Genomic DNA, 26,139 nt, shown 5'->3' with positions numbered 1-26,139 from the left:
GCGACGGCAGCAGATCGCTGCTATCACAGTCGTTTGTTTTTCAACAAATTTGAAACACAAACGACTGCAACGATCAGCCAAAATGAACGATGTCGGCTGATCGTTGCCTTCTATTCCACAAGACGATTATCGGCCATAATGGCCAAATATGGCTGATAATTGTTCCATGGAATAGGGCCCTTATGCTGGGTGGTAACTAATATGTTCACATAGACCTTGCATGGTATCTCTGCCCATTCAGGGTCCTGAAAAAGCTGGGTAGCATCTGTATGGGCGACCATATTGGCTGTCACTTAGCTACTACAACACTCTCAGGAATTTTTTTTTCCTGGAGGTATTAGCATATGAACACCCAGAAAAAAATTTGCTGTGAAGCAGATATACAGGTTCCACAGCAGCCGTGTGATTCCAGCCAGTTCATGGTTAATTGAAGGTGCAATGCAATCAGCTGTCTTGAAGCTGCCTATCCCTACTGGGGAGGAGTCCAGGTAGCCTGCACCTCAGAAGCTGTCACTTCAAGGCTCGGCACTTCCTGCTTGTCACCCTGAGTGCAGAGATCAGGACTGTCCCTTCCCTGTGCTGCCTGTGCTGTCAGGATCACTTCTTTCATGAACTCTGGGAGCAGGAGCTGCACCTATGCTGCCAAGGTTGTGCCTGGGTCTCTGCTTCTTCCTCTGCTGTCACATCTACCCTGTGAAACCTGGTGAGAATTCTTACTTTGTAGCACTTCATTTATTTAAAGGCTTTATTTGTGGGGTTTCTACTTTGTAGCACTTACTTTCATTTCAGGTTTAGAGTTACTGTAACTATTTTTTAAAGTTTTTACTGCAATACTATATTATTATAAAATTGTATTCTACACTACTGTATAAGTATCATTATTGGTACCCCCAATACAATGTAGACTTATCCATCATAATAAATAAATAAATATATATATATAAATGACATCTCTTTATAGCTGCAGATTTTAGCATGTTTTGGATGCAGAATATCTCCATTCTATTCCATTCTATGAATGTACCCTATAGCCTGGCAACCTGATGTGTATACAGATTAGAATACCTGTGACATAGGACATATCCCGTATCCTCAGATATTCTAAGTATGCATCAGAAACAGATATTTACCACTGTTCTCTGTGGTATGTATTGTACTGAACAATGGGACCTGTTATAACCTGCGGATTTCATCATCGAAATATGCGTCAAAAATCCACCACCCTGTATTGTGAGATTGCTATTCTGAGGGGGTCCATTCACTGAATAAGCCTTTGTCCGCATCCACATATTATGCACTGTTTCCGCTGGGGTGTTTTATTGCAGCTATAAGTGTTAGCGAATGGTGTTTATTATTTAATCTGTTCACTCACAGCAGCACAGAGTAACAATTTTTTTATTTTATCTTATTTTTTTCATGCATGTTAAATGTAAACTGGTTTTATTCCAACACAAGTGCTGGATGAGTCTATACAACCACATACAATGGTGCACTGCTACATCTCTGCTAATGATAATAATTGTAGTTACATTTTGACCCACATGTTGCTGCAACCGGGACGTGATGGCAGAAAATTAAATCTGTCGCTGGGTAGCCCAAGGTTGATTTTATACTATATTAGTGGGGACCGCTGGAGGTATAGATCTTAGAGTTCTCTGATGTATACCTACCAGGGATGCCCCTCAGCGCCATTGGTCACACATAGGGTCTTAGTGATGGATAAGGGTCAGGTCCGAATGGATGCTACCAGAACAGAAGAGAAAGTGCACACTACTGGCCTCTGACTGGTAATGGGAATGTATAGATTCATTCAATGCAGGGGTGTCAATGTCAATGCAGCTGTTGCAAAACTACAATGCCCATTATGCCTGGGGGCATGATGGTAACTGTAGTTTTGCAACAGCCAGAGGGCTACAAGTTTGACACCTGTGATTATATGTAGGTAACTATCCTGGTGCACAACACCGTGCCAATGAAGCCTTGGGCTAGGTTCACATATAGTATCTTGGGCCATATTTTGACCTGTAAAATAGCTGTTTTATATGTATAAAATACGTAGAAAAACTGGAAACTGAAAAAAAAACCTAAGGCAGATGTATGTGACTGTATACAATTGTATGTATGTTGGATATACTATATATTCTATGGAATTTTTTAAGCATCCAAACAGTTCCCACCACATTCACATTATTAGGCTATGTTCACACACACACACACACACACACACACACACACACACAATTTTGGTCCTCATATTGCAACCAAAACCAGGAGTGGATTGAAAACACAGAAAGGCTCTGTTCACACGTTGTTGAAATTTAGTGGATGGCCGCCATATAATGGCAAACAATTGGTGGTATTTTAAAACATTGGCAGTTGTTATGAAATAATGCCAATTATTTGTCATAAAATGACGGCCATCTGCTGAATTTCAACAGTGTGTGAACATAGCCTATCTGTGTTTTCAATCCACTTCTGGTTTTGGTTGCAATATGAAGACCAAAATACTGTGTGTGAACATAAGCTTATACTGTAGTAGTAATCTAGAGTTTTATTGGCATGTAGGAATCTGAGGAGCACCCTGCCTTCATCAGGCATAGATAACATAATTAGTGGATAATGCATACATTTCCGGCCGGAAACCCCCTTTAAAACATAGGAAACATAAGGAAAACTACTCTCATATTTTTTCCTGTTCTTGGCTAAAAATAACAAAACGGCCTTGAAAACATCCTGCTCTGATCAGAAGAAGAATATTTTATAGTAAATGGCAAAACAGCTGGATCTCAGTCCATGTAAGCGTGATCCTAGAGTACTGTGCAGATAGTATGTGTGTGAGTGCAAGGGATCAGCCTGTACACCCGCCATACTGTACATCTACCTGCCGTCTCATGTCCTTATGAACTTTAATGTCCTGTGTGTTATACAGTATTTGCATTGCTAGGCAGCATGTGCGACTTGGTTTATCATTATGTGCTGTGGGTGGATTTTTTACAGGAAAAAGCTTCCTGGGAGATAGTATTATTTATCTTGGTTAGTCAGTGACCGTGGCTCTGGTCACCTTGTAGTGAGAATATGGTTGAGATAGATTGGGACTGTAGCCATAGAGACCAATTTATCGGTAAGTCTAGGTTTACACTAGGTAAAAATCACGTCCATCTTTCATAATAACGGCCATCATTGCTCAAACAACAAACGTTTAGTTGCACAATGATGCCCGTTATTATGAAAGACGTCCGTCATTTTTACATAGTGTGAACCTAGCCTATGACTATGTTCCCACGTCTTTTTTTACATAAACAACGTCCATCTTTGATGATCATGAACGTTATTGGTGTCTATCACTATAAAAAAACAGACGTTTTTCACTTAAATGTCATACTACGTTCTTTTTAAGCAATGAACGGACACTGATTGTAATGAAATCAGTGTCCGTTCTTTTCTGCAGGGGCGGCATTGCATTGAATTCAATGCAATGCTGCCCGCTTTGTTCGACGGCGTTATTTTAACCTCCGCTCTTTAGAATGGGTGTTAAAATAATGAATATGCCTATTATTTCCAGACGCTGTTCACAAAATATAAAGTACAGCCGGCGGCCGTACTTTACGTTGAGGTCAATGGTTAAAGAGGTTATCCAGCAAAAATCTTTTTCTCTCAGATCAGCTGGTGTCATAAAGTTATACAGATTTGTAATTTACTTCTATTTAAAAATCTTTAAAAATCTTCCTGTACTTATCAGCTGCTTATGTCCTGCAGGAAGTGTTGTTTTATTTTCATTCAGACACAATGCTCTCTGCTGCCATCTCTGGCTGAGACAGGAACTGTCCAGAGCAGGTGAGGTTTTCTATTGGGATATAACTTGCTGACCCCAGCTGATCTGAAAGAAAATAATTTTCACTGGACAACAATGGTGCCCACAATTTAATTGTAAACAGATAATGTCCCTGCAGCCAGTTTAGCGGTATCGACTGCAGGGACACGCCGAATGCCGTCCGGCAGTGTTACACTGTCCATTGCTATGCAATCGGCAACCAATCAGATTCCAACTTTCTTTCCTCACAGGCTCTTTGGAAAATGAAACGTGGAATCTGATTGGTTGCTAGGGGCAACTGAGCCAGTTTCTCTTTACACCACGTTTGATAAATCTCCCCCTCTGTATAAGAAAGTGCTGCAGATTGTGCCCTTCTATATGGTGGACAAGAATATATCACATGCTGTACTTTATTTCCCAAATATTGTGGCCAATAACCATGGCATGTCATTGTATGGCTATATAGTGGCAAACGTCACCTCTCACCTATGGATGTGCACAGAGCCAAGTGATGTAATGGTTTTACTGCAGAGTGCCATGCTGGGGCCAGGTGCACACAGTGTAGTCTTATTCCAGCAGATTTGTATGGACGATGTATTGGAACAAAATGTCACAGCTGCCATCCATTGCCTGTAACAGACCCTGGCTGACCAGGGGTCTGATGACATGCACTACCACCTCCTGTCATAGTGGTCAGGCTGGGACATGTGGGGCCCCTAACCTGATTCAGATGCACCTCACTAACCTGCAGCAAATCCACTGTGCGGGGCCATCCTACGTGTGATGGAAGAAGTGTGGTATTTTTTACACACACGATCACTATGTACTCCTGTTCTGTTCAGACAAGTCGTCCATACATTAACATGTCACACGTCCTTGTGTTATTCCTGGGTCGTTGTCTGTGGTCACCATTATGAGAATAGTGTCTCACATGTTCTTGTTATTGACTTGGTGGAGGCCGGTGGTTCTTCCTTATTCTCCTCAGTCTGCCCCACTGGAATATCTTCTGGTCCTTTAGGAAGTCAGATTCTCCTTTATTCTAGGGATCAGGAACCTTCGGCCCTCCAGCTGTTACATAACAACAATTCCCATCAGGCCCGGAGAGCTAAACTTTGGCTGGGCCTGATGGGAATTAAAGTCTTGTAACAGCTGGAGGGCCGAAGCTTCCCCATCCCTGCTTTTGCTTTGCACCTTATCCTAAGTTATATTCTTTGAAACTTTATGCATGGGAATCTTTGCCCTGTGGGAATAGGAGACATTCAGTGTTCTATTTACCAAACACGTCTTAATGTAATGTACAGTAAATGTAATAGCTAATAGGGTGTGTATAGTAAGGTGTGAGTGTGTGTGTGTGTTGTATGTGTGTGTGGGGGGGGGGGGTATTGGCGTTCCATTGAATATCTGTTGACATAACTTTTTTCTCTTTGTACTTTCCACATCTAGACAGGGCGTAATCATGAGCCGTGTTTGTACTGGAATGTGTTGTATTGAATGGTAACATCCCGGAATGACGTTATCAGTACTGACCGCAGCAGTTCAGCCATGGGGCTCCAGTATAGCTGCAGAACAAGTTTAGTCCTGGGTTTACCTAATGATTAACACACTACAGTTTAATTTTCACTTTTTATTCCACTGTATTTTTATTTCTTATGAACTTTGTAATTTTTGTCTTTTTTTTCTACCATTCTAGCATTCTTTGTGCTTTTTCTTTTTCTTTCTCTACCCTTCTACCGTTCTATTTAGGGATGGTCCGAACCCTCCAAGGTTCGGGTTCGTATGAACCCGAACGCTCGGCATCAGATGGAGCGGGTGGATACATCGGGAGGACCGCCTGGAAAACTGGGATACAGCCTATGGCTATGGCTGTATCCCAGTTTTCCAGGTGGTCCTCCCGCTGGATCCGCCCGCTGCACAGAGCGGGCAGACAGCGGGAATCATTACCGAGAGTTTAGGTTCGTACGAACCCGAAACCGAACTCTGTTCGGACCATCCCTAGTTCTATTACATCTTTGTGATGCCTGAATCAGTTTGAGGCTACAGTATGTTCACACTATGTCAGTTTTCGGCCGTAGCTCGCTCCTTGAATAAGCGGCTCAAGATTTATGTAGTTTGCGTACAATGGAAAGTATACGATCTACGGCTGCACAGTTCACACTACGTAAGAACTTACGCCCGGATCGTATGCGGCGCCGTAAAAAATGAACCAGACCATTGTTTCGGGACGGAAATACTGTAACTTACGCCCGTAGCGTAACATGCGGTCCCGTACGGAGTGGTGATGTCTTCTTTTTTCTACTTTGTTTTGCCGATCCAAAAGGTTCCGTGGGATGTCCGGGGCTAGCCGAAGATATCCCAGTAAAATACCGCTGTCGGATCACTACGTACGCCGCTCGGGAAGCGTACATAGCTTACGGGCGTAAGTTCGCGGACCGTACGTAGCCGGCCGCAACTTGCGTAAATTCCGACCGGAGTTTTACACGTATATGTCCGGCCGCGAAAAATATGCTGCCGGACATATATGTAGTGTGAACATAGCCTTACTTGGGAAGGGGAAGAAACAAAAAAAAAAAATCCCAAAAAACTATTGTCTAGCCGAGTCTAGGGGAGGTAATAAATTGTAAAAAATAAAATCAAGTCAATGTACATTATGTAGGATACTGAATGGGACACTTTGTTACTAAATCTCCCTATAGAATGAGAGAATTATATCATAAAAGTTTTAGTATTGGTTATGGTAAATAAGAAAAAGCCTAGAATGCTTTAGATAGATAATCCTAGACCTGTTTTTATTTACCATAAGCCATGCTTGAGTCTAGTCATGCAGTATTTGATTAAAGGAGAATTCCGGCGAAAATTTTTATTAAAGTATTGTATTGCCCCCCCATAAGTTATACAAATCCCCAATATACACTAATTACAGGAAATGCTTATAAAGTGATTTATTTCCCTGCACTTACTACTGCATCAAGGCTTCACTTCCTGGATAACATGGTGATGTCACTTCCTGGATAACGTAGTGATGTCACTTTCTGGATAAAATGGTGATGTCACGACCCAACTCCCAGAGCTGTGTGGGCTGTGGCTGCTGGAGAGGATGATGGCAGAGGGATGCTCAGTGTCCCTCCAGTGCCCTGTGTCCCTCAGTGTCCCCCTGCCATCATCCTCTCCAGAAGCCACAGCCCGCACAGCTCTGGGAGTCGGGTCGTGACATCACCATGTTATCCAGGAAGTGACATCACCATGTTATCCAGGAAGTGACATCACCATGTTATCCAGGAAGTGACATCACCATGTTATCCAGGAAGTGAAGCCTTGATGCAGTAGTAATTGCAGGAAAAAAAAGCACTTTATGTGCATTTCCCGTAATAAGTGTATATTGGTAATCTGTATAACTTTTGGGGGGGCAATGCAATACTTTAATAAAAAATTTTTGCCGGACTTCTCCTATAATGTTGGCTAAAGAAGTTGGATACAACCCTGGAGAGTCCTAGGAAACATGGATACAGCCTATGGCCAAATGCTAAACAATCGGATGTGAACATGCTCGAGTTGAGCTCATCTCTAGTCTTTCTCCTTCTTCCTTTCCCTTCTTCCCCTTCATTCCTTTTCTGCTTCTTCCTTTCCTTCCCTTCCCTATCCCCTTCATTCCTTTTCTCCTTTCTTTTTCTTTTCCCTCCTTTTCCATTCATTCCTTTTCTCCTTTTCTTCCTTCTTCCTCTTGCTTCCTTTCTTTTTTTTTTTCTTCTTCTCTTATCCTTCTCCTCTATATTTTTTCGCTCTTTTCTTTAATAACAATCATGTTTTAGCCCCTGCATAGATATAAGTATATATATAATACCGCCATAACATGATCTGTTATTATAACCATATATTGGACAAGTAAATACAGGACTGATTGGACATAATGGCAGAACAAATCATTAAATCCCATGACTCACATGCGATGTCTTCTCTGATTGCTGTCGTTCACTTTCTCTGTCTTTTGTATCTGATCCAGACCGGCATGGCTGCTTCTTCCAGCTATGACACACCACTGCAGAGTTTGCTGTCCTGGCATCTTTAATGCCACATACTTACCATACCAGCCAAAGATTATCCTCCTGACTGCAACACTATCCCGTATAGCATGAATGCCCCACTACAGCCACACTGCCCCCGCCACAGTCACAATAGCCTCATGTCGGCCTTAATGCCATAATTAGGTGTATCACGTTAACCCTTGAAGCAATGTACAGTGACATATAGTAACAGAATGGACCTTGATGCCAGTGCAGCTCTCAAGAGAATGCACAGTAAACAACGCGTTTTGGGACACATGTTGACCTGATAAAGGGGGCCTTTCTGGTGCTGAATTGTGTTGTTTACTGTGAGATCTGTTAAAATAAATTGGTAGAATAGGGTCTTCTTCTAAGATCTGAGGTCACTGTACATCACTACAAGGATATTTCACGACTAGTGTTGAGCGGACCTGTCAAACTGTTCAAGCTTGGCAACCTTCTCTGAACCTCAACGTTCAGGATTTGATTCCCTGCGGCCATAGGCTGTAAGGCCCCGTTCACACTGAGCAAAAACGGTGGAATTCCGCCGTGCTCAGTGTCATGCTTTGAGTGAATGAGAGGGCGCACGCTCCTCCGCTGCCGCTGCCCTCTGCTCAATTAAGTGACATGTCACTACCCAGAGCGGAGAGCGGCGGCAGCGGAGGAGTGTGCACCCTCTCACTTACTCAAAGCAGGACACTGAGTGCGGCGGAGAGCTCCGCCGCGGAATTCCACTATTCTTGCTCAGTGTGAACGGGCCCTAAGGGTAGGTTCACACTGAGGAATTAGGCGAGGAATTGAAGAGGAATTTGCTCTTATTTCAGCTTGAAATTACTCCCGTGAAATATGTACAGAGCAATGTCCCATTGTGTTCAATAGGATTTCTGCTCTGTTGTTCACACTGCAGAATTTCCGAGCAGGATTTTCTGCCGCTGATCTGCTTTCTGCCCAGAGAATTGACATGTCAATTCTTTGGGCTTTCTGCTAGAGGAATCCTATAGAAGTCTATGGGGGCTTAAATTCTGCTTGCATTCCAATTGCATTCTTCTTAAATTCAGCTCCTATTCTGCCAGAGCTGACTAGGCAAGTACTTTCAAGCAGAAAACTTTCTTCTAAAATTCCTCAAGAATTCTGCAGTGTGATCCCACCCTAACCATGTTCTCTTGACAGCCCTTGGGTAGCATCCAGCTTCTGAAGCCATGGGGAATCACATCCCGAGCATTCAGATTTGGGTTGCAGCGCATAGGACATACAGACTATCGGGGGTTGTGATCCATGCAGAGTGCAAAGTGAATGTGTTTTTGACTCTACCCCTAGTGTAGCTGTACATATGGGCGCTCTACATTTTTGGTATTAGTGTTATTCCCCCCCCCCCCCAAAAAAAAAAAAAAAAAAAAAACTGAAAATCAATCAATTAGAGAAAGTCCTTTTAGTCTTTTTTTTTGCATGTATGGACACTAGAGGAGTGCTCAGACCCTCTTTTTAGGTGGTGCTCACAGCAAAGCAACCTGAGCTGATGCCAGATGGTCTGGGCAGTACAGGATAATAGATCTGCTGATCCCTCAGCTATTTACTAAGTTGCAGAGATAAAGGTTATCTAATGTGCACATGCAGATGTAGCAGAGTCATTCACAGCACAATGTAAACGCTGAGATAACATCATAAGGGGACAAATTACATACACTGCTTTGCTACATAGCAGGCGGTTTCTCAGTCAATGCTTAAGGCTGGATTTAGCTATAGTCTTAAAGGTTTATCCAGCCTTACAAACACATGGCCACTTTCTGCTATAAATGGCTTTTGCAGAATTGGTGCACAAATCATCATGACTTATGGTGCATTTACACAGGCAGATTTATCTGACAGATTTTAGAAACCAAAGCCAGGAATGGATTTCAAAAGAGGAGAAATCTCAGCCTTTCCTTTATGAACCGTTTCCCGTTTATGGTCTGTTCCTGGCTTTGGCTTAAAAAATCTGTCAGATAAATCTGGCTGTGTAAACGTAAAAGCAATTATAGCCATGCTGGCAAGGTGTGTTTGGTAGGTGATTGTATTTCTACAGTACTTTTTTATTTTACAGTTTTTCTTAAGGACTTGCCTTTACAGATTGTGTAGACAAAGGGGTTAGGGGCCTATTCCATGGAGCTATAATTGGCCGAATAGGCCCAATTTGGCCGATTATCGCTCAGTGGAATAGAGACAATGATCATCCGATGATTGTGTCACTGGCTGATTGTTTATTTAGGTTCAAAACTAAAATCATCGGGCACCCACTGCACATGGCTGGGTGGAATAGTGATGCATGGCAGACGACCAACATCTCACAAACACCATAAATTACCTACACATGTTGCAGGGCTTCTTCTGTGCTCCTTCTTCCTCCCGGTCCTGCGCACAGCAGCAGCTTCGGTGCGGCCTGTCTTAGCTGACGGACTGCTCAGCCAATCACTGGCCAGGACCACCACGGCCAGTGATTGGCTGAGCGGTCTGTCAGCTAAGACAGGTCGCACTGAAGCTGCTGCTGTGCACAGGACCAGGAGGAAGAAGGAGCAGAGAAGAAGCCCTGCAACATGTGTAGGTAATGTATGGTCTTTAAACAAGGGCTGCAAGGACATCGGTAACAATGTCCCTGCAGCCTATGCTAAACAATTAACAGGTCGTGGAATAGGCCCAGTAAACGTTTACATTACTAATCAGGCCCCCATCGGCCCGTGGAATAAGACCCTTAGAAAACCCTGGTGACACAGGTATCTACTGTAGTAACAAAGAAGTTACTAAAGACCTACTATGGTACCACCATCATGGTCTGGTCCCTAACCTATACGAGGGGCTCACCATTTATAAAGTATTTTGACTTGTCTTCAGTTTAAAACTTTTGCTTAGTTTTTGTTCTTGTATTTCACAAAGATACTGCAGCATATTATTAACATGTTCTTGCAGAAGAACTTACACAAATGCCTTAGTGAGTCCTCATAGCTGAACTAGACTTCCAATATAAGTGATTTTTGTTATCTATAAGAGAGACTAAAGAGCAGCCATGGCACCTCAACCCCACCAGCCCACATGCAATGTCTGGCTCTTTCTCCTGATCCCTTCATACACACAGATACTCGGCTTGGATGAGTATTTATATATTCTGGATGGAGAGGTGGAGAACTACACCACCACACTCCCCTGGATGTGATTTATCCCTCTAAATTCAACATGTCCAATCCTTTTCTATTCCGACACTTGTTTAATGTAAATAGGGCTTTTATGCCCCTTGGAAATGTGTGACTAAATCGACAAGCGTGTTACCACCCTCTTATTTCTATGTGACACATCTCTTTGGTAACACACAGCTGTCGATTTATTCATACATTTCCTGCAGGAGTAAAATATCAAGGTAATAACATTCCTCCAGAATTGTGATCCCTTGAGGAATACAAGGACTTACTGTGAGAGACATGTCGGGAGAGGCAGCAGCTCCTCTATAAACCCAATGATGCACAGGTGACATCTTCTCTTATATAACCATTCTGTTCCTTTTCTCCTGTATTCACCCAGGTGTCCATGATGGCTTCTACTGATGACTGCAGAATATGTGAAATGCTTGGGGTACTTATATTGGCAGCCATCTGCCGCCTTTACAGCAGCCAAAGCTGTCCAGGCATAATAGGAATTGTAGTTTTGCAAACACAGATAAGACCCCAGACCACACACACCTAAATACATTCATCCTTCAGACTAGCACTTCCTAATATCTCATCCTTTTCCCCTTATAAGGTCCCATACACATTAGAAAATAGTCAAACCGGACTACTATCTAATGTGTATTACAGCCTCCCGACTCTTCCCTGACAGATGATGATGGGGGGAGAAAAGTAAGCTGAATTTTAAAAGGGTATTCCAAAAATAATGAACTTGTCCCCTATCCACAGGATAGAGGACAAGTAAGAGATAATAGGGGTCCGACCTCCGATCTCTGTTTCGGGCCCTGGCTTCTGTGTTATGAATAGAGCTGGAGGTACAGCACAAGAATCAGGTGCTGGAGAGAGCTGAGTTAGCACTGTTCCGGCTTCCTCGGCTCTTTCCGGCAGCTCTATTTATTCCTATAAGGCCACCAGAGAGAGCTCAGTATACTGCGTTTCCGTCTTACTTGGCTCTTTCTGGTACCTGCATAGGAATCAATAGAGCTGCGGGTGCCAAACCTGTGGTTCTATTCATAACACAGATAAGGAGATCGCCGGGGGTTCCCAGTTTCGAGCCCCCATGATCTCTTACTTGTCCCCTATCATGTGGCTAGGGGACAAGTTAATTTTTCTTGGAATACCCCTTTAACTGCCTGAGAGGACAGTCAGGAGTTTGTCAGTTATATTATATTTATTTAAATATTTGTATTTAGTTACATAAAATGCCCTTGTGCTTTCTCAAAGCTGCATTGTGTTACAATGTGTCGGTGCTGTGAGCCTAAAGTGTGTGCTATTTAGACCACATATGATTATCAAGACTTGTACACTGTAGCAAACCCTCAGCTGTGAACAATTGCTACCGTGCCTTCTCACATTCCGCATTTCACAAGACTCATGTTCTCGAGTGTGTTGCCGATGTTTCTATATATACATGTGTTGGATGTGTCAGAACGACATGCAGGTTGCCTAAAACACGAGACTCTGATTAAGATGCATTTGGTACATTTTTCACTGACGACTCATTTTGTACACGAGCCGATGGAAGTTTATTGGCTTTTTAATATCATGTTTGAAGCGTTCCTTTATCGTCAGCATTGGGTGTGCACTGTAACAGCCTGATCTAAGCGGATCAAACATACCATACGGTGTGTGAGAGTGGCCTCAGAATGACTTCTATAACCTCGCAGAGTTTATTTCCTTGAAGGGGTTATCTAGCACTACAAAAACATGGCCGCTTTCCCCCTACTGTTGTCTCCAGTTTTGGTGGGGTTTTGAAACTCCGTTCCATTGAAGTAAATGGAGCTTAATTGCAAACTGCACCTGAACTGGAGACAACAGTAGGGGGAAAAGTGGCCATGTTTTTGTAGCGCTGGATAACCCCTTTAAGGAAAACCTGTCCTTTCCTCTGTGTCTTCCTGGAAATACTAACCATTGGATAAGGTGGCATCTCCACAGATTGTAACAGGGATAGATAATGCATAGTATGAAATGTATACTACTCTGTTACCCTATACCACTCGGGGCAGTCTGTGTAATAGGGAACAGGATGGATAGACAGGATATAATCTTTTCTCCTTTTCAGGGGGGAGATTTATCAAACATGCTGTAAAGTGAAACTGTCTCAGTTGCCCCTAGCAACCAATCAGATTCCACCTTTCATTCCTCACAGACTCTTTCGAAAATAAAAATGTGGAATCTGATTGGTTGCTAGGGGCAACTAAGCCAGCTTAACGTTGCCATGTTTGATAAATCTCCCCCCAGGTGTTGTCAGGAGAATATAGGAAGTCATACAGTGCTGGAACAAAGGGCTTGTCAGGGTTCCGATTGAATCCAGGCCAGGGGGGCCTGAGTTTGACACCAGTGAATTCTAGGCCCTGGTGTCTGATCAGACTAAACAGCTTTTGCTCATGGTTATAAGAAGACCGGCGTGTTTATGAACACTACTAGATTCCAGTTATAGGCTAGGTTCATACTATGTAAAAATGACGTCCGTTCCTCATAATTATGGCCGTTGCGCAAATAAGGACAGTTATTTTTTAAATCTGGGTGTTCTTTGCACAATAACGGCTATTGTGGTGAAGGAAGGCTGTCATTTTTACATACAGTGAACCTAGCCCATAGACTTTCTCATGCTTAAGAATATTGGTGAACATTTTTGATTACATTGGCTGTCAGGGCAGGATGGGTGTTGTAGCTTTACAGGCTGGAAAGGCAAAAGCCTGGGAAGTACTGCAATAACGAATGTCAAGTAGCCCTCTGCCGGAAAGAGGAGCACTTACCTCCTCACCTTGTGTCAGTACTACATCCCCCATAATGCACCACTGTAAAGCATGCTTTCTCTAGCAGGGACTCTAGCATGAGATCTAACAGTAAGGGCCCTATTACACAGGACGGTTATTGTGCAATTTATTGTTATAGCATTGACATTTTAACGATAATTCATTAATCGTTCAGTGTACTTCCATATCGTTCCCTCATTTGCTGGGATCAGATGGAGTAAACAATGGTAGTACCAATTGTAGTAATGATTGTACGACTATCGCTCTGTGTAATATCACAACAGTCCACCAAGCCACAGCGTAGAAGAAAGGGTCACAGGTAATCTTCCAGCAATGGATCGTTCCAACGTTTCGATGGATGCAACCACCTTTATCAAGCATAAATACAAAGTCACACAGTGCTTAGCTTTATATCCCCTCTGTAGCGTGGGATTGGTCCACACATCATGCAATCAATAAAAAACACATTCCTCAAAATCTCATTGTTACCATATTAAATAGACACTAGAGATGAGCGAACCGGGTTCGGGTTTGAGTCGATCCGAACCCGAACGTTCGGTATTTGATTAGTGGCGGCTGCTGAATTTGGATAAAGCTATAAGGTTGTCTGGAAAACATGGATACAGCCAACGACCGCTAATCAAATGCCGAAAGTTCGGGTTCGGATCGACTCGAGCATGCTCAAGGTTCGCTCATCTCTAATAGAAACACCTTCATAATACCATCACCTAGTTGACAAGTATACACAATCTTTGTCTTATGGTTCTGTGTAATATGGTGAACGGTTTTAGGTAGCTCTTTTGCACTTGTTTATCGTTAAAAATCGCTTTGTCTTATAGGACCTGTAGTTAGGGTCCTTTTACACACACAGATGACTGACAAATTATTGAAGCCAAAGCCAGGAACAGACCCTTAACAAGAGAACAGGTCATAATGCAAAGACTGAGATTTCTCCTCTTTTTAAATTCTTTCTTGGCTTTGGCTTCACAAATCTGCCAGATCAGTGTGTGTAAAAGGACCCTAAGAAGATTGTTAATCGTTAACCTGAAATCGTTCACCATGTTACGCAGAATGATAGTCGTTAGTTATGATTGATACAACGATTGTTACTGTGCTCGTTTACTCCATCTGATCCCAGCAAAAGAAGGAACGATTTGGAATCGCACTGAACAATTAATTGTTAAACAATTGACAATGATTTAACCCCTCTCCATCTTAATGTTTTTCAGATTCTGAAGAAACATGCCATGAATTCACAGACCTCGATTTACATCACGCCATTGCCGGGACTGATCTTCACATAAAATTGTTAATCTACACCAGAAACAATATAAACTGTGCAGGGGATCTTAACAAGGAGAATACTACGGCTTTCGAGAAGTATTGGGATGCTTCCAGAAAGACCATCTTTATCACCCATGGGTACAGGCCTACCGGGTCTCCTCCTGTGTGGTTGGATGAAATCGTACAGAAACTGCTCTCCATCGGAGATTTCAATGTAATCGTGGTGGATTGGAACCGAGGGGCCACAACTCTAATCTATCACAATGCTGCCGGGAAATGCAGGAAAGTGGCCGACATATTAAAGGACCACATCGATAAAATGCTGGTAAGAGAACGGTGTTACAGTGGGGACCAGATCTTGTGATCAGCCATATGTATCTTTAGTAATATAGCATTTGAAAGGAGAAATTTGGGCAATAACTTTCTATATAGTAATTATAGTGAGCTAACCATTTCTCCAGATTTGTATAGATCCAGTACCCCTAGGTATATGTCTCCAAACATGTCATAGAAGTACAGGATATCATAGTAAGGGGCAGTTCACACAGAGTAAAACTGACAGAATTCTCCGCCACAGAAACCTGCCAGCCTCCATGTTATACTGGCAGTCTATGGGAGGCTCGCATGCCTACTCTCTCCATGTCAATTCTTCTGAGCAGAGAGAGGAGGCACGCGAGCCTCCCATAGACTGCCAGTCTGACACGGAGGCTGGCAGGATTCAGCGGCAGAGAATTTGCAGTTTCAGATTCATTCACACATAAGCATGCAGCATTTGATTACTGGTGGCTGTAGAAATTGGATGCAACCCTAGGGAGCCCTATAAACCATGGATAGAGCCTATGGTCTTTGGCTCTATTCATGTTTTCCAGGACTCCCTAGGGCGGCATCCAAGTTCTGCAGCCACCAGTAATCAAATGCTGCACGCTCAGGTTTGGATGAACCCGAACCTGCTTAAGATTCGCTCAACTGTATGGTACAGTATTCTGGTTGGTTGGAGGGTTGTGTTATGGACAATTTGGGCATTGTTAAGGCACAAGGGTCTTAGGGTCTTAGGGTACAGACAGCTATATGAAAGGTACCATGTGTCTCCTTGCCCTAACAGCTATCTAAAGGTGTGTTCACACTGAGTAAAATTGGCGGAAACTCGCCTGCCTCAGTGTTCCACAGACTCTCTATGGGAGGGCTTGCGTGTCTTCGTTCCCGACACTCTCCGCACAAAGAATTGACATGACAGAGATGCTGTGGAACACTAAGGCAGGCGGGATTCTGCGGCGGAGAGCTCTGCCGCGGAATTCCGCCAATTTTTCTCAGTGTGAACATTCCCTAAGAGTGTCAGCAGTTATTAACATGAATTGCAGCTGACAGAATCACTTTAAGCCCACCATTTCCACCATTTTCTCTAGCACTTCTATCTCTAAAACCAGCATGCCATCCGTCGTATCGGCCGTGATCTGATATATGATGTTTTCCCCAGTCCTCTGTGATCAATGTTGTTTCCACCAGACCTGCACCTTCTTGTTTTTGGCTGACAGGAACGTGACTCCATATCATTTCTCCAACTCTCATGTTATGCAAGAGGCCAGGAGTATTTGGTGAATTGTTCACAACAGGGTTTCCTTGTGTTACTACTTGATGAGTTTTGGTCTGTCTACTCACACTATGTTGTCATCCCACTGTGAAATCTTACATCAGACAGATATTTTTAGCTTCAGGAATTCTGTAAACTTTTGGCTTTGCTGCTTCAAGAAAAACATTTGCTATTCCATAAAACACGTACACGTAGTCTACCTCATTTTTGTGTCTGGTTAAAAAAAAGGGATCCTTTTTTAATCCCTTTTTTTTATAATGGAAGTCAATCGAAAAAGGATCAAAACGAATATACACAAATGCATCCTTTTTTTTTTTTCATCCGTTGCAAAAAAAAAACAAGATGAAAAAAAACGGATTGCAAAATTGTAGTGTGAACCGAGCCTAAGGGCCCTATTCCACCGGACGATTATCGTTCAGATTATCGTTAAATTGTTCGAATCTAAACGATAATCGTTCGGTTGACATGCAGTTAACGATTAACGACTGAACGAGAAATCGTTGATCGCTTTATAAGACCTGGACCTATTTTTATCGTTGCTCATTCGCAAATCGTTCGCATTGAATAAGACATCGTTCGGTCGTTCGCAATAGATACGAATGCAATAGCGAATAAATAGCGAAGAAAAACGATCGCAATTACGATCATAAGTAACGATTATCGTTCCATGGAAATGAGTGAACGTTTTCAGGTCTTTCGCAATAGCGGTCGTTTGAAATCGTTAATCGTTAACGATTATGCAAACAATAATCGTCCGGTGCAATAGGGCCCTAAGTGGAGTGCTGGCCACACACATGCTCCAGTTAATCCAGGCCACTATTTCTTCCTGAGATTGATAGGTGTCCCAGCAGTCGGACCCACTGGTCCACTAGTTATCTTCTAGATAGGAGACAACTTTTTTAAATGAGAGTACCATGGGCACAGCATCATTACGGCTCGATTTTGGACGGAGCAATAATAGAGTTTCCATCAGGGGAACGTTGCTTAAAACTGCCAATTTCATTAGAAGCAGCCAAGCATTGTCTACTATCAATCATTGCACACTATGTCGGTAAGTCCATACCTCACACAACTTTCTGCCTATGTACGTATGTGATCTGCACATGTTACCTTCTTTCCCCTAACTTCTGCCATCTGAGGAAAGTCAGGAGTCCATCAGACATAATATATATATATATATATATATATATATATATATATATATATATATATATATATATACGGTTGGCTGCTCCTGATGACATTGCCATGTTTACCTGCCGTCTATCTCATGTGTATCTCGGTGTCTCACATCAATCATGTTCCCTGTATATGTTTTCGATAAGAGACAGCCTTCACTTTTGACCTACATTTTGCATCACTCACAGTATAATCTATAGGCTGTGCAGCTTTACGCGTCTTGGCATAATTGCTTCATGTGTTTACATGGACAGCTGAATCTGCCATCTTCCTCTTATGAGAAGGCGATGATGATATTTAGGAGCTTACAAAGCAGGGATTACAGACAAGATGCAAGATCTCTGATGACTGTTACATTGCATTAAGCAGTCAGCTAAATCTTTACTTTTATTATAGAATCAAATGGGATAAATACCAAGATATACTGAAAATCAGCATTCGTATAACAAGTTATATACAGTAATTCAGTATTACATGAGGATTTCTTATTGGAAAAAGGATTCCAATAAATTGCATCAATGAACTAATCTTGGGGTAAACCATCAATGATGCTGCAGTGCCAAGATAATCTTTAAAACTTTTGACATGTCATCAGACTTAGAGCAAGAAGGAGCCACAGCATCCAAGTTCAGTCTGAGATCTTCAGTTTATTGCAAATCCATGAGCAGACAAGCAACGTTTCGACCTCAGAGGGTCTTTAACAAGCATACCCTCTGAGGTTGAAATGTCGCTTGCCTGCTCATGAATTTGCAATAAATTGAAGATCTCAGACTGAACTTGGATACTGTTGGGCTCCTTCTTACTTTGGTACTTGGTCTGATCCCAGAATAACACTCCAGCGTGCATGCCTTATGCTCCACTGCCACTCTCCAGACCTTGTTTCATGGTGCTGTTGGATCACAAACTTTTGTTATGTCATCAGACGTGTCAAAAGTTATTGATCACAGCGGGTCTTGCTGCTGTGATCAGGAGATATAGCCAGGGAGACAACATGGCAGCAGCACCATCCACTTCCTGCTAATTCTGACAAGGTATTCTGATACCTTGCCAGCATGGCTATAATTGCTTTAAGTATAGTTAATAGTGCGTTTACACAGATAGATTTATCTGACAGATTTTTGAAGCCAAAGTCAGGAACAGACTATAAACAGAGAACACATTATAAAGGAAAGACTGAGATTTATTCTCTTTTCAAATCCATTCCTAGCTTTGGCTTAACAAATCTGTCAGATAAATCTGTTTGTGTAAACACACCATTACACCATTGATGGATTTAGCCATAATGTAGATACAACCGGGGAATGGATAGCAATGCTGCTCTCTCACCGGCTAGATCTACTGTTCACATCGCTGTTATCAATAACTTTTGACAAGGTACTCTTTTTAAAGGGGCACTGTTCTGCCCCTTTAACTGCTGATTGATGGGGGGCCCCGTGATCCAACCCCCATTAGTCACATATTGATGCCTTCTCAATGTCCCTTTTGAAATGTTGATACCAATAAAATTAGGAAATTCAAGGAGTTAGTTATTCTTGTCATTCTCTCGCCTTCCTTCTCTGTCCCTCCCTTTCTCTTTCTCACAACCCACACAATGTTGCAGACGTATGACAAATAAACAATAATCGCTTTCCATGTAGAATATAAGTCATTAGCGGGGTGCTTTCCTACCAGTCACTATGGAGGAATTCACCGTGAGTCACCAGCAGGTTCTCTGGGTTGTGAGACGTGTAATGCTGGATCACTAAATAAAAACCAGATGAGTCAGCTTGTATGTTAAAGGTTATGATTGAAATGCATAGCTGCGTCACTGTGTGTGCTCCATCAGTGCTATATGGTGTGAGAATCGCATTATGGATCTGCGTTATGTGCTGATAGGATCCTCTGCTGCAGTGTCCATAGAACAGCTGGCCTTATACACCATGTGAACGTGGCCGTAATATGATGCAAAAATGCTAGCATGAGGGTATATTCACACCCAGCAGATTTGTTGCAAATTCATATGAACAGGGCTTGGAGAAAACCATGTGCTTGCTGCTAATACAACCCTGTTCAGATTATGGAAATAAACTTCCCTGCTACAGAGATCTCTGCAACAAATCTGCGCCTTGTGAATTCACTATAAGGGTGCCTTCACACCTACCGTATCGCAGCAGAAAATCCGCTGCGGATCCGCAGCAGATCCGCAGCAGATTTAACTAAATGAATGAACACAGCATTAAATACGCACTGTCAAATCTGCTGCGGATCCGCAGCAGATTTGTAAGTGCGGATTTGATGCTGTGTTCATTCATTTAGTTAAATCTGCTGCGGATCCGCAGCGAATTTTCTGCTGTAATACGGTAGGTGTGAAGGCACCCTAAGGCTATGTTCACACAACATATTTTTTTATGACAATAACGACCGTTGTTTGCAATTAAAACAGCCGTTCTTGTCATAAAAAAATTAGTCGCATTGAAGTCAATGGAAATAACGGCCGTTGTTCACACAATGTATTGAACAACATCCGTTCACTACGGGCATGGAAATAATTGATGCAAATTATTTGCTGCTGTTCTGCATTGATTTCAACACTGTTTGTTTGACACTCAAGACAGCTGCCATTGTTTTTAAATGCCAAACAACGGTAGTTGTTTGTACCTAAAGGTTCGGCCATCAGTATAGGGTGTATGGGTCTCTCCAACCACTGACAGATTATAATATTAGAGATAGGGGTCCGGCTTTATGCATAATCACTACTCTTGTTCTGGGAGAGAGAAACCGCAGACAGAATGCTCTGGCTGCAGCTTACCCCTCCCCATAGAGAACACAGGATCACTCAGCCGTGCCAAACGTTCCGGTGTATGGAGACGACAGAAGAGATAATTGATTGCTGAATGATCAGTTATTGAAGGCCCTTAGCGTATGTACACAATAAGGAATTTCAGATAGAATCTATGGTGAATTTGGGGCATATTCTGCCTCCAATTCAGCAAGAATTTTCACCTGGAATTTTGCTTTCACTGACTTCAATGGGATTTGAACATTGCAAATTTTTAATGGGTTTTAAATATCTGCAGTTGCAAGTTTTGCTGCATTTCTGTATGTGAAGTTTCCAACATTGTCAAGTCAATAGAGAACATCTATAATATCCCCACAGATTTCTGCCTGGATGTTGTGCAGTCTTTTTCCCGGCATGTGAACATTTAATTAGTTTAATTAAAGCCAATGTGCCACGTGTGGATGTACCGTAATAAAGATCAGTACATAATAACAATAAGTAATGTAAGGCATTTGCAAACTCACTTTTTATATACATTATATATGAGCTGGACTCTTTAAATGTGTGAGCCTGTCGGGCAAACTATATGAATCATTCCAGCCATGGGAAATATTGGTTTAACTCCTTAAATGACTATAGAATTCAAAGTCAGACATGCTGTTCAAGCACAAGCTGGACCTTACCATTTAGTCTTCGGGTCTAATGGATTGTGTCTTGCAGTCGGAGGACTCTGAGGGGGGGGGGGGGGGGGGGGGGGGGGAGGTTCTCTATGGTATATCGAAACTACTGGATGCTCATCTGGGTGACCCCATGGAGGCAGTCAGATTAAAATGGGAGGCGGATGTGGAGCCTATAGAGAGAAGTGGACAGAGGTGCTTTCATCCATCCATGCGTTATCACTAAACATGGCACAGAGACGCTATTTCAGCTATTTCTCCTACGTAGGTGGTATAGAGTGACAACATTTTTGTGGAAAATGAGTTATAGAGAATCTGCTACCTGCCCTAGAGGAAACGTCTGACCTCATACACATGTTCTGGGAGTATAGGGCATTGGGGGGCCTGTGGGCAAAAACTGGGGAATGGACATTTAAATGAGAAGTCCAACAACAAATAGGAAAAAGTTGATGGCACAGCTCCAGTTCCCACTCACGGTAAATGTTCCGTCAGACCATCAGTCGTGCAAGCCCTAGTGGTGCTCAATCTTGAACAACAGTGTTCAAACAATGCAAAATACGGAGAAGAAAAGATAGCACTCACCAACTGGGTGTTGAATCATCCGGCTTTATTGAGCATGTGAGGATAAGGGGAAGAAGGAGTCAGGTAACCACAGTTTCACGACAGAATGCCGCTTTGTCTAACCCTCTTAGACAAAGGGTTGGGCAAAGCGGTGTTACGCCGCAAAACTGTGGTCACCCAACTCCTTCCTCCCCCGATCCTAACATGCTCAATAAAGCCGGATGATTAAACGCCCAGTTTGTGAGTGCCATCTTTTCTTCTCCATATTTTGCATTTAAATGAGAAGTCTGGCGATTTATAAAAGCCGTCAGGGGAGAAATTGATTACAAGTAGATATTTACCTCTCCCCGTGCTCGTGGTGAGCAGCAGGACCGGCCATGGGACCCCCAACCAGAAGGCATTTACCCTGAGTTGATGACTCGGGGAGGGGACATGCCTGTCCCAGCTAATGGACTGGCCACTCAGGCAATCAGTGACTGGTGTGGCGTCCTGCCCCAGTCACTGACTGACTGAGCAGCCAGTCCATCAGCTGGGTTGTGATGTGGATACCTCAGAGATCCTGGAGTAAGGTGGGGGTTCTGCAGCCGCTCCCGCAGCTCATAGCGGGCACAGGGAGAGGTAGGTTTCTAATTGTAATCAGTTTCCCCCCTCCCCCTGCCAGTTTTTATAAATTGCGGAACTTCTCCTTTAGGACTTTGGAGTCCAACTGCCCAGCTTTTCCAAGATGTGTGTAATGGGATATGTAGAAGACATAGGAATAAATCAATATATGAGAAGCTATGGGCAAGGAACCAAGCACTGGATACAGCCGTGGGGGTGGAGAGGGGGTTGTTGCTATTCTGTATAGAATGTTTTTGGCAGACGTCACTGTGACTAATACATAACCATACCAGATGGCCTTATGGTACTGGAGGGACAGGACATCTTGCCCTTCAATGTACAGGGATTCTTCTTCTTTTAATATTATACTGTATGTATGTTTTCCAGGCCAAAGGAGCATCGCTTGACTCTATCTACATGATAGGAGTAAGCCTCGGGGCGCATATCTCCGGTTTTGTTGGAAAAATGTACAATGGTTCGATTGGTCGAATAACAGGTGATTCTTTCTGTTTCTCTATTTTGTCCTGTTACCTTACAGATATGACTAAACAACTCTAATCCGTGTGAACAGAAATGGGATCGATTGGCGAACTACCAATGATGATTATTCGACATTGGAAGGCAAAGATTAATTTTTTAAAGGCTACAGCTGACCCCTCTGATGTGTATTTTTTTTTTTAATGCCTTTTTTTGTCTTTTATAGCCCTTCTAACCTCAGATGTAATCCACGTGGGATTAGATTTTAAGCGTTTTATATTTGTTACCCATTGGAATAAATTTAACAGTACAGTTATTTAATTTGGATTTGAAGATTTTCCATTTATTATCTATATTAGTCTTTTTGTTTGATCACTGAAGGTTATTACACGGACAGATAATCGCTCATTTTCAGTCATTACAGCAACTTTTTAAACGATAATCGCTCCGTGTGATAGTTACTGTACATTCCTGATCGTCTTCCTTACGATAACCAATATCCAAGTAGACAACACTGGTTTCTTGTCTTTTACATTAGGTTGGGTTCACACTACACTTTTGCAAGCCGTTTTTTTCAAAAAAACACATGAAAAACTGATGAAAAAACGGACGCAATTGTGTGCATCCATTTTTCCATTGACTTCCATCATAAAAAAAAAAATCATTTTTTTTAACGGACACAAAAATTAGGTCGACCAGGTTTTTGTGTACGCTAAAAATTTATTTTATTTTTTTTAAATGGAACTCAATGGAAAAACAGATCAAAACGGATGCATAATTGCATCCATTTTTTTTTTCATCCGTTTTTCATAATTTTTTTTGCAATTGCAAAAACGTAGTGTGAACCCAGCAACAGGCAGATGGTCATAATTTGTCAAAATTCTCAAATAATTAAAAAAAATTTTAATAGTTTTGCTTTAGTTAGCACATAGTTTACACTACGTCTTTGCAATCAGTTTTTTTTTTCATCCGTTTTATGCAAAAAAAAAAAGGATGAAAATACAGATGCATTTGTCTGCACCAGTTTTGATCCATTTTTCCAATGACTTCCAATATGTAAAAACGGATCTAAACACATCAGTTTTATTTAGTGTACACAAATATGTGCTCGACCGCATTTTTGTGTACGTTAAATGATAAACAGATGCAATTTTGATCTGTTTTTTATCCTTTTTTTTTTTATTATTTTTTTTTATAATGGAAGTCATTGGAAACAAAACAGATGAACTCAAATGCATCAGTTTTTTTTCATCCATGTTTTTGCATAAGAACCGATAAAAAAAAATGGATTTCAAAAATTTTGCAATGTAAAGCCATTTGAAATATTACTTGTATGTAATCAGTGAATCAGCCATTCATTTCTGACCTCTCCCTGTTGCTGTGAGGATCTGTCTTTCTCATTCACTACTAATTTATTTTTATGTTATTTGTTCTACTCATGAAGCCCCCAGTATATTATTATTATTATTATTATTATTATTATTATTATTAAATCTTCTTGTTCTTCTCCTGTTGGGTTGTAGGACTGGATCCTGCTGGACCTTTATTCAATGGGAAACCACCTGAAGACAGACTGCATTATAGTGATGCACAGTTTGTAGATGTCGTCCATTCTGACATTGATGGTAAATATACACAATAGTCACTATTCTACCAGTGGGTTTTAAGATCTTTGTTGGACCAATGAAAGTTTCTGGAAGCAGGTGGAGTTTAGTTTAATATAAAGCATGACTTTGCAATTGTGATTTTTCTCAACATTCTTTGTTTGTCAGGATATTAAAGGGGCTATCCAGTGCTACAAAAACACAGCCACTTTCTTTTAGAGACAACACGACTCTTGTCTCCAGATCAGGTGCGGTTTGCAATGAAGCTCCATTCGCTTTAATGGAACTGAGCAGCTAAACCCCACCCAATCTGGAGACAAGAGTGGGGCTGTCTCTGGAAGAAAGTGGCCTTGTTTTTGTAGCGCTGGATAACCCCTTTAATTCTCAGGTAGCCAAAATACCAAAGGTCCTAGTCCCATAACCTTAGTACAGAACCTTACCTGCCTCTCTACTGCTACAGACATGAACCAGAACTGTGCCATCACTTTATTGAATTCTTATTGTTAGCTTTAGCTTTGGCTGTCCAGGCATGATGGCATTGGAAATTGTAGTTTTGCAACAGCTGGAGGGCTGATAGTTCCCTATCCCTGCTCTATAGCTACTATCTGCAGAGCAGAAGTCTCTTATACCCATCTCTTTTACTGCTCATGTGCTGTAATTGTGTTGTTTAATATGCAATATACTATGTGCAATAATAACTTCTCCTAATAATTCTGGAAATATATCAGTAGCTAATACATTTACTATATCAGTATATAAAGGAGACACGAGGACATATTAGGACTGTTTACGCCGACCGCCTTGTAAAGTTCTTTTGTATTTTGCCACTTTCTTAACTTCAAACTCCGTAATTGAAAAATTAGTTATGGCTTTGCCGGCAATTTATCATTTTTGTATTTTCTGTACTGTCGGCACCATTAGCTGGAAGAAAAGATATACAACCTATGATTTCCTGAAGGGGAAAAAAAAAAAAGATTTGATAAGACCGAGAAGGTCTCTTAAGATATTGGAGAGAATGGAAGTCAATGAGACGACTATAATTTAATTTATTGGCTGTGCTCACATAAAATGGTTTATGTTATTTGGTAATTTACTAGTCTCAGTTCTTCAGCTACATATCTTCCTGGACTCTGGATTCACTTGAATAAAAATATAAGAATAAAGGAAACTTATGCATATGTTTAATATGTAGTGTCACCCTATAGCCATGGGCAGTGCAGTGGCTGCAAAACTACAACTACCAGCATGCCTTGGGAATTGTAGATTTTACTAGAAGTGGAGATCATGTCTGTAAGGGTAACTTATCTGCTCTAATGATGATGATGTGGTGTAATGTTAATGGGGTATTCTGGAGAATATTATTATTATTATTATTATTATTAAGTTATTCTTTTTCTTCCTCTTCTTCTTCTCTTTATTTTTTCCCAGAAATAAGAAGATTGGTCTTAGAAAGTTTTACAGATTTGTAAATTACTTCATTTTTAAAAATCTTAAGTCTTCCAGGACTTATCAGCTGCTGTATACCCTGCAGAAAGTGGTGTATTCTTTCCAGTCTGACACTGTGCTCTATGCCGCCACCTTTGTCCATGTAGGAAACCTCTCCTGCTCTGGAC

At 41.8% G+C, this 26,139-nt stretch overlaps 1 protein-coding gene across 1 annotated transcript in view; it reads left to right on the top strand.

The window, feature by feature from the left end:
• The first annotated feature begins 522 nt into the window (after positions 1 to 522).
• Positions 523 to 26,139, top strand: part of LIPI (lipase I) — a 40,698-nt gene continuing 15,081 nt past the window's right edge. The window contains exons 1-4 of the mRNA XM_069945644.1: positions 523 to 703; positions 15,028 to 15,407; positions 22,833 to 22,941; positions 24,446 to 24,547. Coding sequence (XP_069801745.1) covers positions 637 to 703; positions 15,028 to 15,407; positions 22,833 to 22,941; positions 24,446 to 24,547 — 658 coding nt within the window. The 5' untranslated portion in view covers positions 523 to 636. The remainder of the gene's footprint in view (positions 704 to 15,027; positions 15,408 to 22,832; positions 22,942 to 24,445; positions 24,548 to 26,139) is intronic.

This window comes from Dendropsophus ebraccatus, chromosome 11, assembly GCF_027789765.1.
Source record: "Dendropsophus ebraccatus isolate aDenEbr1 chromosome 11, aDenEbr1.pat, whole genome shotgun sequence".
Classification (NCBI taxonomy): domain Eukaryota; kingdom Metazoa; phylum Chordata; class Amphibia; order Anura; family Hylidae; genus Dendropsophus; species Dendropsophus ebraccatus.
The sequence above is the reverse complement of the archived record's forward strand: the minus strand, read 5'-3'. Positions and strand labels throughout refer to the sequence as shown.